At 42.9% G+C, this 14,716-nt stretch overlaps 1 protein-coding gene across 3 annotated transcripts in view; it reads left to right on the top strand.

The window, feature by feature from the left end:
• arfip1 (ADP-ribosylation factor interacting protein 1 (arfaptin 1)) overlaps positions 1-6,032 on the top strand; it is a 29,255-nt gene extending 23,223 nt beyond the window's left edge. For all 3 annotated transcript variants that reach the window (XM_084045297.1, XM_084045296.1, XM_084045295.1), the window contains 2 exons: positions 611-785; positions 1,802-6,032. In XM_084045297.1, coding sequence (XP_083901423.1) covers positions 611-785; positions 1,802-1,957 — 331 coding nt within the window. In that variant the 3' untranslated portion in view covers positions 1,958-6,032. The remainder of the gene's footprint in view (positions 1-610; positions 786-1,801) is intronic.
• The last annotated feature ends 8,684 nt before the right edge of the window (positions 6,033-14,716 follow it).

Below are 14,716 nucleotides of genomic sequence, written 5' to 3'. Positions count from 1 at the left end.
TTCATCATCGGTGACGAGTGCCTCTAACAGCTGCTGGCTGCGTGCACGACAATCACACAATCACGTGCAGCATGCGTCCCCTACCCCTGCGCCTAATGTCTGTACATGGGGCCGACGTGTGCTTTAGCGTGATTGTGTGAGTGTGGCTTCAGGAAGTAAATTCCTAGCCTCGATCTCCAGGCTTTTATTTTTTAGTTTTGCTAAAAAAATAAAAGCTTTGAAATTCCTGTCCCAGCTGGTGGTACGCAAAAGCGCCTCGCGTCGTCTGATGTGCCGCGCATTATTTCGTTTGGGTGCGTATGCGCACCTGCGCACCAGTTATGTGTAGTCCTGATCATGTTGCTGGCTTCTGTTGAAAAAGAATGGTAGCCTGTATCTTTGTAGCTGCTAGTGTGATGCAGCATTACAGGTCTGTAACTCTGAGAGTGTACAAATGGAACCATTTGGTTCCATTCGTACACTCTCAGAGTTAAGGTGGTCCTTGAAATGTAAAGTTTTAGTACAATTTTACAATTTTTTAATTGTAATTGTATAGCAGACGTGAAATACACTTCTGTACTGCAGTTTGACGTCCTAAAAAACATGCTGACATCTCGCTCTCTCATTGCAGAGTCGAGTATGATGCGTACCGTACGGACCTGGAAGAGTTGAACTTGGGACCGCGTGACGCAGCCACCATGCCCAAGATCGAGCTGTCACAGCAGCAGTTCCAGATCCATCGCGACAAGTACGAGAGAATGCGCAACGACGTCTCCATTAAGCTCAAGTTCCTGGAAGAGAACAAGGTAACGATAAGAAACTTGTCCATGAAGCGCTTTTAGAAACTGGCTTACAAAAGTGCTTTGCTATAGCGAGATAAAGTACAGTCATAAGTAAAAACAACTGTAAAAATCTAAGGATAAAATAAACATCAATAAAACAAATAGCATCATTTAACACCAATTTAAACACATTTAGACCAACATAAAACATTTACAATGCATGCTTTGGTACACCAGAATTGACTGTTGATTGTTGATGGTACTACACTTGAGAGGTGAGTGCTAGGGGGTGAGGTGGAGTCTGAAGAGGTGAGTGCTAGGGGGTGAGGTAGAGTCTGAAGAGGTGAGTGCTAGGGGGTGAGGTAGAGTCTGAAGAGGTGAGTGCTAGGGGGTGAGGTAGAGTCTGAAGAGGTGAGTGCTAGGGGGTGAGGTAGAGTCTGAAGAGGTGAGTGCTAGGGGGTGAGGTAGAGTCTGAAGAGGTGAGTGCTAGGGGGTGAGGTAGAGTCTGAAGAGGTGAGTGCTAGGGGGTGAGGTAGAGTCTGAAGAGGTGAGTGCTAGGGGGTGAGGTAGAGTATGAGGAGGTGAGTGCTAGGGGGTGAGGTGGAGTCTGAAGAGGTGAGTGCTAGGGGGTGAGGTAGAGTCTGAAGAGGTGAGTGCTAGGGGGTGAGGTAGAGTATGAGGAGGTGAGTGCTAGGGGGTGAGTGCTAGGGGGTGAGGTAGAGTCTGAAGAGGTGAGTGCTAGGGGGTGAGGTGGAGTATGAGGAGGTGAGTTTTCAGACTGCAGTGGGAAATGGGGAGTGAGTCTGCAGTTGTGAACGAGAAGGGTGGGTCATTCCACAGCTTGCATGGGAGCCAGTCTAGGATGCATTGGCCAGAGTGTTTTAGAGAAGGGAGGGACAGATGTCGTCCGATAGCTGACCAGCGTTTTAAATTGGATGCATCTACTGTTGACCACTGTGGTATACTGGGCAGCTCTCAGGTGGGAATGTCCATATATCCTGGATGATGTTAAAAGAAAAGTGTCTCTGTTATCCAATCAGGTGAAGGTTCTGCACAACCAGCTGATCCTGTTCCACAACGCCATCGCTGCGTACTACGCCGGGAACCAACAGCAGCTGGAACAGACGCTCAAGCAGTTCCACATCAAGTTGAAAGTGCCGGGCGCTGACACTCCCTCTTGGCTCGAAGAGCACTAAGGCTTGGTTTATGCGTAGTCGCCCGGCGGCAAGTGTCGTGCACCGAAAATAGCGGATCTACAAGCCTGTGTTTCGGGTGTTTCTGTTGAGCACCGTGTCGCGCAACAAAGTATAATTCGGGCATTAAGCATTCCTCTTTCCTACTTCATATTTACCCACCCACGCGCGCGCGCGCGCGCGCGCACACACACACACACACACACAAACGCATACACACACGCATATGTACACTCACACACAGCTCAGTCTGAGCTTCCCAAATGAAACAACCTCCACACAGACACTACAGGAACACCACTCGCCCTTTTTTCTCTCTCTCGTTCTGTCTCTCTCTCTTTCTCTCCTCATGTTCTTCCCATTTAAATCTTTCAGGATTGTAAATGTTTTACATGGAAAAATTGGCAAAACGACAATAGAAAAACTAAATATTTAGTTATCTCAGACGATCATATTTACTCATTCTTGCTCGCTGTGTAAGACTGTATGGCGTTATTAGAAAATCACAGAATATCTCCTCTGATCTCCTCATCATCTTTGCGATTAATTCAATTCATGGGAAATGCACTTTTGTACAAGTTGACAAATCGGGCTGAGCAGGGGACTCTATATATATATAAATATTGAGAGAAACTGTAAACAGCCTTTTTATTCCAGCATATGAATGTTGTATCCCGGTGGCTGTTTTTTAAGTGCGTCCCGTGGGATAAAAATGGCTGCCATGTTCTTCAAATGGCATTTAGCTTTCATTTATTTTCTCGACTTTTGTGAGACAGGGGGGGGGGGTTTACATGCTTTAGGAAAGTCTTTGCCAACCAACATTCAAAACCTTTTCAATGCGTACCGTCTATCGCGACTGGATTCCTGTTTGAAACCCAGGACAAAATGGAGTCCATATAACTGCCTGTAGGTCTGTAGGGAGTGCTCGTGCACGCTTATTCGCACGATGTTTAGTTGTGACTCGGATGCGAGTCATCGTGCATTATATTAGAAGATGGCAAACTGCCTTAATGCCACAAACAAAAAATGTACTCCACTGGTGAAGATCCTCCTTCATAAAGACGTGTTGAAAAAGAAAAAAAGTGAAACAACAGCAACTTTCCTACTGTCATCTCAATCAGTAGTAATCATATTTCTGTCTTTTAAGCCATTAAGACCGGGGAAAGAATCTGTGTCATTTTTAGATTTCTTTGGCCATTCAAAAATAGCAGATCTACAAGCTCATAGCGCGGTACTCGGTGCTGCGCTACGAGCTTGTAGTTGCTAATCCTGAAAAGGTGTGCAAATCTTTGAATATATATATATATATATATATTTTTTTTTAAAGCAAACATTTGTAACTCAAATCTTTGCTTCTGGGATTCTACAAATGTCTTCTGAAAACAGTTTTTTGAAAAACGTATGTTTCTATATCAGTGGTTCTCAAACTCTTTTCATGTCAAGGACCCTCAAAATTATATGTATTTGGCCACGGACTTCCATCTCAAAATATGTTGTTCCAGGGACCCCCATGAAGCAAAGAGTTTAGTTACAAATGTTCCCATTAAAAAATAAATGTATTTTAAATATTTGCACAAATGTTCAAGATAGCAGATCTACAAGCTCAGAGTGCCGCACTATGAGCTTGTATATCTGCCATTTTTGAATAGCCAAATCTAAAAATGACACAGATGCGTTCCCGGTCTTAATTAAGATTAGGCCAGTTGATGGAAACATTTCCAATTTGCATATTATTCTTTATGGCTTTTAAAAAAAAGTGCAATTAAAGCTCTCTTGAGAGACGTTTGAATGGAGACATAACTAGTGTTGAAGATACACCTACAAGCAGGTGCTAGACTTCAGGTCTTTGCACACCGGGGCTGTGACGAATAAATAAACGTTGTGAAAATGCATCAGTGAATATAGTTGATGCCTCATTCATACAGGTCGATGCTTTTATTTTCGGTGGAAAATCGGCCTCGTTCCAGATAAAAAAAAGGTTTGTTTTATCGCTGCGTAATCGACACTCTGTGTAGTCATGACACAATCAACAGTTGTGTCATGTAAAAAGAAACTGCCTCGGTGTGTTAGGAACTTTACTCCTGGGCGTTCACAACAGCCGTCTGTGGCGTCACGTCGAAGCAGTTTATGCCAGGGGTCTTCAATGTTTTTCGGGCCAAGGACCCCCCCCCTAGCTGAGAGAGACCCCGACTACATGCTGCATAAAATTGTTGCAGATAGCTTTTCAGACATTTAACCACTTAAACCCTCACTACTTGACCTCTGGCTCTGTACTTGGTCGGCTCTCTTCGGCCAAAAACAGCGGAGCTACAAGCTCACAACGCGTTTCAGCGCTGCACATTGTGAACTTGTAGATCAACTATTTTCAGAGATTGTCCTCCGCCAGAATAGGGATGCTTGTGTTCAAGTGGTTCATGTAAAAAGAAATAAAAGTGCTATTACACAATAATTTGGTGCCCCCCCCCTGTAGTAACTCTGAGTACCCCCTAGGGGGTCCCTGACCCCCTGTTGAAGACCCCTGGTATTTGCTGAGATATAGACAACCTATAATTGCTGTACCTTCTGTCTAGAGGCTACGTTGTGGGGTAGGACTGAAAACATAAAAAAAAACTATTGAATTTGACGCTCTTGTAATTCCATTGAAATTGAAGGACCAGCGTTATTATTACGTGACTTCACTGTACTGTATGTGCCTTGATTTCTAACTGTGTGTGTCTCTCCTCTCTCTCCCAGTCGGGTCCTGCTTTTATTCAGACACACTCACTACCAGCTTCCAGGACCCGGCTGTTTAAAACGGAGAGAATTGACCACACACACACACACACACACACACACACACACACACACACACACACACACACACACACACACAAACACAAACACAAACACAAAAACAAACAAACAAACAAACAAACGACACACAAAACCACTCCACCAACTTCTGAAGTTGAAACCAATTTGAAGACTTTGTGTATTTGTACTCCTCTCAAAGATATGTTTTGCATATTGCACATATGCACGTGTGTATGCATTTTGAGACTAAATACGGGAAGAAAAGTGTAAGAACTGTATAATATGATATATAAGATGTATACCAAAACGCGGTCGAATTTAGAGAAACTTGTTAGTTTGTAAATAAGAGAGAAGAGACCAGCATGCCCTGCCTGAGCTGCTAACCTTTTACGTTTTACTTTTTTGGGCTGAAATGTAATTTTTTTTCGGAGGAAGAAGAACCCACACTGGTATTTCTAACCATGGATATATATATACGTTAAATATACTGCATTGGCTACTGCTGCTTGGAGCGATGCATCAATGGGGCCGCCATATTGGCGAGAGCAAGCCTAATGCATGTATGTCTATGGAAGCAGGCGGCCTCTCCACTACTTAAATCATAACCCGCTGAATTCTCAACCGCTTTTCAAGCAGTTTGGTTCTTTACAAATACTAAACATGTAGTTATGTTATATGTCATGTCATATACTGTAGGATACGTGGTTGAAACACCTTATCTTATGTGGATAATAACAGTAAAGATTATAAAACGGAAAAGAGTTTTAGTCTCAGGCGTACTTTATATACAACTCAAGCATATTTCTGACAGTAAAGTTTTGGCAAGCTCTCTTAATATGGCGGCGAGGTTAACGTAAGGCCCCAGTAGCCAATGCGGCATCTACATATTTATGTCTATGTTTCTACCCAGGTGTGTCTTCACCTCTCATTTTGTTAATAGCCCAGTATAGCAGTGTGAGAGTGTGTGTGTAATATGTACATCAAAATGTTGTTCTCCATAAATAACGCATAGATGAATTATATATATATATATATTTGTAATTCTATTTTACCTTGGGTCTATGCAGCATTAGATGAATGCTGTTATTCGGCATCTACTTGGTGTTTTTTTTTTTTTTTTTCCTGAAGACTTGCTACAGTATGTGTGTGCTGGCGGAAACTGTACCTACCTTTTTGTAATAATGAAACGTTAATAGATGGATGTTGAGTTTTAAAAGGGTCCCTCTGAACATTGTAGAACATCTTTTGGACAAAAATAAACCTGTTTCTCTTCTCTTCAACTTGGCTGAAGACTCTTGTGGTCTGCTTCATGTTGAGTGTCTCTTTGCAGGTTTGCTGATGTCTTTTGTTTTGGGGAAAATAACTAAAATATCCGATCTACAAGCTCACAACATGCTGCGTTGCAATGCGTTGTGAGCTTGTAGATCTACTATTTTTTTTATATCTAAGACCAAGTACTGTATGTAGGGCTTAAAGCTGCAATCCTTCAATTTTATATTGTCTCTGTCGGGTGGACAAAAACGTACTTTTCAGGATTCAAATTAAAAAATAGCTGATCTACAAGCTCAAAACGTGTCGCTGCGTGCTGCGTTTAAGCTTGCAGTTCTGTCATTTTTTATATATTTTTTTGTTGTGACGCTGTTATTATGATCAAGTTTGGCATTCATTTATTTATTAATTAATTGCATTTTAAGCTTCATGTAATACTCTTGTCAATCAGTAGTCGTCCTACCCATCCACTTGATCTCAATAGAAGAGCAGGCAGACCAACTACAACCACCACAGTTGTGTTAGCTAAATTGTGTTAATTTACTACAGATTGGTCCATGTTTTATTCACTGAAGAAAAACTTTATGATTTGCAGCCTTAACAGCCTGAATTATACATAGCTGATCTACAAGCTTACAACACATCGCAGCTTGCAGATCTGCTATTTTCATTGTGTGACACCAGCGAGCAACCAAGTATAAATCAGCCTTGATTTGTTGACTCCTACCACTAGGGGCCAGCATTGAGACAACAAATTTAAGCAAGGTGTGTGTGTGTGTGTGTGTGTGTGTGTGTGGGGTGACTGAGGATAGTATTGGATAGTATTACCATGAAAAATGTTTTCATTCTATATATGTGCTTTTAAAGAGTACTTTTGGTGCCTTAAGTACATTTTGGTGCCAATGCTTTTGGCACTTTTACTCAAGTTCAATTGTGAGTGCGGGCCCTTTACTTGTAACAGCCCTGTATTGTGGAATTGATACTTAAGTTAACAATCAGAGTACTTCCCACCGCTGGTTTTAAAACATGATGGCGCATGTGGTTTCCCCCACTTCCCCTCTGTTCAGGTACAACCTCCCCCTGTCTGCTGTTCATTGTAAACAGAGCAGTGGGTCATTGTATTGTGTTGTATGTGCTGTTGACATAAGGACTCAGATGGCTGTGTAATCCGTTCAGTGCAACAGGATGAATCCTCGGCACTAAAAGGTTGATCCTTTCTGTTCACCACTGATGGACTGTGTCTTGTCTGAGTTTATTCTGGTCCAGGTGCAGGCGGGTCCTGTTTAATCCTACCTCCACCACACCCACAGACACACATACACACTTAACAGGATCTTTATAAATAAAAGAAAGAACAAATAAAGCCTCCATTTGATCTTTTATTTCTTAACATGAACCCTAACAACTGGAACCACAGCTGTATCTTTGCGTATCTTTGCGTTTCCTTCCAACAATGAAGGGAAAATGATAGAAATCACAGAATGAGAGTATAAAGTTTTTATTTAATGAGAGTATTACTGTAGATCAGGGGTTTCCAAACATTTTCAGCTAGAGGCCCAAACCATAAATGAAATGTTTCCAGGACCCACACTTACAAAAATATGCATTAATCACTCAAAAATAGTGAAAATAGCGATAGATATGCTTGTTTCTATCGGCTTTGTGTGTGTGTGTGTGTGTGTGTGTGTGTGTGTGTGTACACAGGTAACAATACTTTGCCTCAAGTGAGGTCTAAAATGCTGGACCCCACAAGAAGAATGTAATTTTCCTGGTTAACTGCGATTGTATAGAGCTAACAGCTAAGCTTACAATTAGGAATAGATTCAGGTTGGGATCAGGTAGGGTTAGGGGTTGTGGTTAGGTTTAGGGTACAAAATGTCATTTCAACAAACATTAGCCATCCTAAAATGTTGCTTGGAAGCATGGAAACCCCAACAATCAGAACAAGAGGAGCGCTACAGTGTTCTAATAACTAGTGAAGATAAAGAAAAATTGGTTGAAGGTGCTCTTTGGTCCTTAGAAGCCACTAAAGTAAAAAAGAAACGCATTCTAAGGCACTTTTCACAATGTTGGCCTCTGATGGCCTTCTTCAGGGCAAACAGGAATGACGCCTTGCGCGTGTGTGCATGCGTGCGTGCGTGCGTGCGTGTGTTTCCCAGCATTTGAAGGAGTCAGCGACTCGGTGTCCCAATTGACAGGCAGTGCAGATCATTACACATGTACATGTAATGATGTGGAGCTGAGCCCATTTGACAAAGTGCTCACAGAGCAATTAAAGCTCACCGCAGAGCTCCACTGCAAAGGACACAGGAAGTCATTAAGGCTCACACCAGCCCTAATTAGTTTTCTGTGCTGTCATGTAAGCCATCAAGTTATGTAAGTCGTCTTGGTAGATGTATACTTTGACTGAGGTCCTCCAGGGCTCGATACTTGATCCGCTACCTTTCCCCCCTACTATATCCAAATCTCTTTGCTTAAAATTGCAGATCTACAAGCTTGTAGATGTGATATTTGTGCTGAATGTTAGCCCCACTTCTCCACCTATACCCCCTCTGCCTGTTAGGGGCTGACACTAAGTACCAAAAGTAGAAAGTAAAAGTAGTAAGTACTCATTATGCAGAATGTCCCATTTCACAAGTTATCATGTCTAAAATGTATAAAAAATCCTTTGAAAATAGCAGATCTACAAGCTCACAACACGTCGCATCGCGACGCATTGTGAGCTTGTAGATTGGCTTGTAGATTAGCTATTTTCAAATAAAGTTTAGTAGTGGTTAATGTATGTTTTGTAATAATAATCAAATCAGTGTAACTAGTAACTAAAGTTTTCAAATAATTGTAGTGGAGTAAAAGTAGGCTACAATATTTGTTTCTGACATGTAGTGGAGTAGAAGTACAGCTTGAAGTGAGCTTGTAGATTGGCTTGTAGGTTGGCTATTTTCAAATAAAGTTTAGTAGTGGTTAATGTATGTTTTGTAATAATAATCAAATCAAAGTAACTAGTATCTAAAGTTTTCAAATAATTGTAGTGGAGTAAAAGTAGGCTGCAATATTTGTTTCTGACATGTAGTGGAGTAGAAGTATAAAGTATTGAAAATTGGACATACTTTAGTAAAGTAAAAGTACCTCAAAATTGTATTTAAGTACAGCACTTTAGTAAATGTACTCACTTTTCACCACCGCCCATCAGGGCCAGTGATTGGCAGAGTGGGCCAGGGGCAGGTCGTCATCCACCTTGCCTCACCTGGGGGTGATTGGGGAAGCAGGCTATATAGGGATGAGGGAACTAACATACTTTCTTCGTCTTCGTTTCTTCTCCTCCAGTGAGCAGCTGTTTTCTTGGGGTTCCTGCCTTTAGTTTCATTTATCCACACACATGCACACGCCACACTCCACTCATCCATTCACTGCAGACACCACTGATATCAAACATTTATTCACACTGAGTGTTAGTTGTCTCCGCCAGGCCGAAGTCATGGTGGAGAGTATGTTTTCACTTTGTCCGTCCGTGTGTCCGTCCGTCTGTGAACACCTAACATTGGTCAAGCTTCACGTGACATCACAATATGTAATATAAATAGGTAAGATAGAATGAATCAGGAACAGTACTTTCTTTTACCACCTCGCCTGGCGGAGACCTGTGCTCCGAGGAGCACATTTTCTAGTTAGGTTCTGTTTTGTTTATGTTATGTTATTGTTATGTAAGTTTAAATAAATCAATTTTTTTGCATTTTAATTCATGTGTGGACTCCCTTTTTGTGATATACTTCACCCGGTTTGTGACAAAATGGCAAGAAAACCTTACACACGTACACAAAACAACGTCTAAACAAAACATTTGTTAATTTGCTTAAGCCATACATAAACCACTGCCATGTGTAATGAGCACCTTAAGCTCTGATTAGCGTAATTGATTAACAACCGTAGATGAGAATGGAATGTCATTAGCTAACCTGTGCCACCTCATACCTCCAGGGTAAGGAAGATATATATTTCATCTAGAAATGGAGCCGGCTATGCGTGAAAGGAGAGGACACGGATTCCATCTATGCCTTTATTAAAGTCTGATATGGTTACTGAACACCTATACATCAATTGATCTGTTCCTGGTGTAGTTTAATCTTAGATCGATATTCTACTTACTGTCACAGCTCACAAATTTTGGGTTGGGGGACCATATAAGTATTCCTGAGGTCCAGGGCACCTCAACGATATCTATAGACTGTACTGCATTGGTTCTCATACATTTTCATGTCAAGGACCCCCAGATTGACACGTATTGCATGTTACTCAGTAGATTTAGATTATTATTACAAAACATACCAATTAAACCCTATATTTTATACATTGTCTATTTGGAAATAGCAGATCTACAAGCTCACAACTTGTAGGGATGAGAATTTTGAAAACCTTTGAAAAACGTTCTGCATAATGAGTACTTTTATGAGTATGTAATACCGTAAGTTTTTTTAATACAGGACTTGTAGCAGAGTATTTCTACATTGTGGTATGGTATTGCTACTTTTACTTAAGAAATTTGTACTTTCTCCACCACTGCCGCCAACCACTGCAGTATCAGAAATAGTGACATACTCACTCTACAGAGTGATTAGTGTAATTCATTCAAATAAGTCCTGGATGTAGCTTTAAGCTCACATTAAATGCTCCTCTTCCGTGACACAGAAGCCAGTGTCACATAACTCAGTCCAAGAAGGAAGCAGCAGCAATTCAATTCAATTTAAATTCAAAGGGGCTTAACTGGCATGAAACATCTGTCTACATTGCCAAAGCAAAGTGAAAGAATTCAGTCAAGTTCAAAACAAAATATAGGCTAATTTAGGTACAAATAAAAGGGCATAAAGAAATGTTTAGGCCTTATCAAATTTATCTGTGTGCCTTTATTTGCAACTAATAGGAAAACTAGCTTACAAAAGTTAAAACCATAAGAATTGTGCAGAAAATAGTGTAATGTCAGAAATGGTTTCAAACGGGCCTAAAAGTAGGAAAAGTTAGCTTGGGATAAACGTTTGAAACAAATGGCAACAATATTCATAGTTTTACATTCGCTAGAACCTTTGGTACTAGCCATGGATGGATCACACGACGGTCGTCTGTCATGACCGTCATGGATGAATTTCAACATATTGTTTGTACTTTCTCCCTTTTGGCCCGTACATCTACATAAACGTTCATATTTCAAATATAAAGTGGTTACCCTATGGCCAGGATGTTACAATTATGTACGGGCCCTCAAACGTGCCTGTTTATTTCGTATTGTTAAATAAAAAGCCTTTTCATCCAATCGGTGGCTATTTTCTCCGATTTTCTCCTACGTGATCCTATCGGTTGGGAGGTGTATTGCACTCTAATAAATCATAACTCTATGATAAAATGGCCACTGATCAGATTAAAAAGCTTTTTATTGAAGAATACGGAGGATACGGGTACTTCTGAGGACTCGTCCACAATTGCAACATCCGTGACCATGGGGTAAGCACTTTATATTTGAAATCTGAACGTTTATGTAGATGTAGGGACCAAAAAGGGAGAAGGTGCAAACACCAGGTTGAAGTTCATCCATGACTCTCACTCATGATATGATGACAGTCATGTTTCAGGCAGCCAGCCAGGGCTACCTACTTTGATACAAGTAGCAACAGTTTTTCTAATGTGTTTAAAGGCAGTTGCTCTGTTTGTAACTTTGTATACAGTATTTGTAGTAACTAGAAGCTCGCCCCCGCTACGCGGGGGCTCGCGTCTAGCCCGCGGCCACGCCCACGTAGCGCCCGCGGCCACTTGGCAACTCATATAAGTGGCGTAGCGTCATGAGGGTCAGTGGGGCCGTGGCTCGGTCAGTGAAGACCCTGTAGTGCGGATGATATGTGGCATAGAGGGGCAGATTGTAAATCCCCAGAGGAAACATCCGTGGGCTACCATTGGTTCAGCGATGTGTGCGGTCGCCCTGCGGCCCCTCCTCCTCCACCAATGTGCAGTATTGAGAGCCCTGACGTCACAACAATTGGAGCGATGGGCACTGCACTGTGGTTGGTTAGGGTACACCTAGGGCCCAGGTAGAACCCAGTTAAAGCCTGCATGGGCAAACCCAGGTAGGACCCGCCTTGGTCCCACATAAACATGGGTAGTTGGGGCCCACCTAAGGGCCAGGTAGAAGCTACTTATAGCCTGCATGGGCATCGCAGTTGGGACTGAAGTGGATGCCGCTGACATTGCTGACATGGGGTCCATATGGTTTAGCCCACCTTGAAACCATATGGGAACTACGCTGGCATGCTGGCTGTAATGCAAACGCTGCATCATACCTGCAGTGTGTAGTTTGATGTTGTGTGTGTAGCAGATATACCTGCAGTGTGTAGATCAATGTCCATATGAAAGTCAATGCCCAGCAGTGTTTTTTTTCCCCAGCAGAGTTTCTAGTGTCTCTGTCTCTCTCTGGAAGAGGTTGCACATGAACTCTGCAGCCGCACTGAGGCGCTCCAACACAAACACTCTGACATTAAGCTGCTTCACACAACAAACATCAGCACAACGCTGCTGTTTGTCCAAAAGACACAATATCTCCTCTCCCACCGACGTCATGTGTTCATTTATCGACAGCCGTACAGACTCCTTTTGACACATTTTACCTCGTTTATCCAGCTCTCACTGACTCATCGGGCTGTTATTTTGCTGGGATCAAGTCAACGATGTGAGAGATTAGCTATCACAGACGGACGGACAGGGGGTGAAACATAGTCTTGCGCCATGCCTTTCGGCCTGGCGGAGACAATAAAAAAAGGAAAGTAAAGGAAATGAGCATTTCTGCAACAAAAGTAGTCAACAAATGATACTATGAAAACATGGGCCACATTGTCAAAGAATGTAAGAAAGAGGCAATCATGTAGAAAATAGCCGATCTACAAGCTTACAAAGCCTCTCAACGTGAGGCGTTTTGAGCTTGTAGATCGGCTATTTTCACAATATGTACTTGTGGAACGGAGTCAAACAGAATGGGGGGGTCCCCAGATCAAGTACGTTTATTTGGGGGGGGGGGGGGGGGCGTGAAAGGGTTGATGAGCACTGCTGTAATCGGAGCGAAATTATCTGAAATTACTACATGACCATAATGCAGCCTAACATGCGTTGCACGGGGCGGTCCTGCCATTACGTTAGTTACTGTAGTTGTTGTGGAGCTACATAGTTCTCCAGAAGACACACACAAACATACACCATCTACAATGGACTAACTGAGCAGCAATATTGACATTCACCACACGAACGTGCATTGTTGACAAAGTGATTGCACAGCCGCTGCAGGCATGACAACCACGTTAGCGTTAGCGACATGGCAGCTATCACTGCGCCCTGTCCGTCGTCGCTGGGACTGGCTGTGATGGCTGCAGCAGTAACAGCAAGCTGTCTGCGATGCCATTGTCTGGAGACTGCTCTTAGCGTGACACGACCAATGAGAGTGAGCGCTGTAGTTGTTGCTAAGATACGGTGGCGTCTCTGCCCCATAGCTTGTAGATCTCTCACGCATGATTGGCGTAGGCTGCGTTGCCAGGTCTGACTGTTTGTATAAGCGATTTTGGTCTTATTTGGGTGCACTTTTGGGCTCGTTTCCATAGACCACGGCAGCGCTTATTTCTTTCCCGTGACCGATGTGGCAAAAAAAGTGCAAAACGAACCATCCGGAAGTAAATTGCGAGATGAAATATATAGCACTTTTTGATTATTAGAGAAGGAGACACATGTGAAGGTTGAAAATGAAAGGTAGGAGATTATATAGTTTTTCATGAGGGATTTTTGTAGCAAGTTGTGAGAGAATTGGGCCACTCCTGTGGGTGGGGGGCTGATTAGAACCATTGGGGTTTGAAAGGAGACGCTCTCTGTTTGAGTGGAAAGATATTTTATAGCCTATGTAGTGCCTCGGACGGTACAGACAGACAGTGCAGCATCGCTGCATCATCGCAGCGGTCACAAGCCGTACGTGCGTGCGCGTGGTGCACCGCGCGCGTCCACGCCTCGGTGTCACGCGCAGCCATAGGCGTGGACGCGTCTCCTCCCCACCTGGACCAATCACTATAGAGGAGGAGTGCGCGTCTGTGCTGCTGCAGGCTGCAGGCTGCAGACCCGCACACACACACGGCAGAGCACAGGCAGCGGACTGTCTGCCAGCCTGTCCACCGGCTCTCTATACTAACTAAACCATCCTTCACATAGCAACTAACCTGAACTAGATCTCCTCTGAGATCCGATTGACTGACCGATCCCCCCCTCCAAACACCACTGCTTGCAGCCCGGGGACCCCCCTATCCTCCTCCCCCCGGTAAGTCACCGGCACCCGGCACCCTATTTTATATGTAGCTGATCATACTCCACATCTATTAGAAATGAGGCTTAATGAACTGTAGAGACTGAGACACTTGTTCGCTGCGTCTATGCATGTGTAATGATGACCTGCTGCTGCTGGGTTGGTCTCTGTGACCGTTTTAACCTTCTCATTTCTTCACTGTTTTTACCAAAATGTGATGATGTCCCTCCTGACAACACAGGGCTGTGATCCTGCAATGCAGTTAACATCATCACCCAGTAGCCTATACTGAGATGATGTATTTTGTTTTTTTATTTTGAGGATAACACATAAATAAGCCTTTATAAAAGCAATTTAAAAGTTATAGCTCTGGGATATGTTTTTTTCCC

This window comes from Gymnoscopelus microlampas (assembly GCF_963454915.1).
Source record: "Gymnoscopelus microlampas genome assembly, chromosome: 2".
NCBI classification, from domain to species: Eukaryota; Metazoa; Chordata; class Actinopteri; order Myctophiformes; family Myctophidae; genus Gymnoscopelus; species Gymnoscopelus microlampas.
Note: the sequence above shows the minus strand (reverse complement) of the source record. Positions and strands in the feature narration are given on the sequence as shown.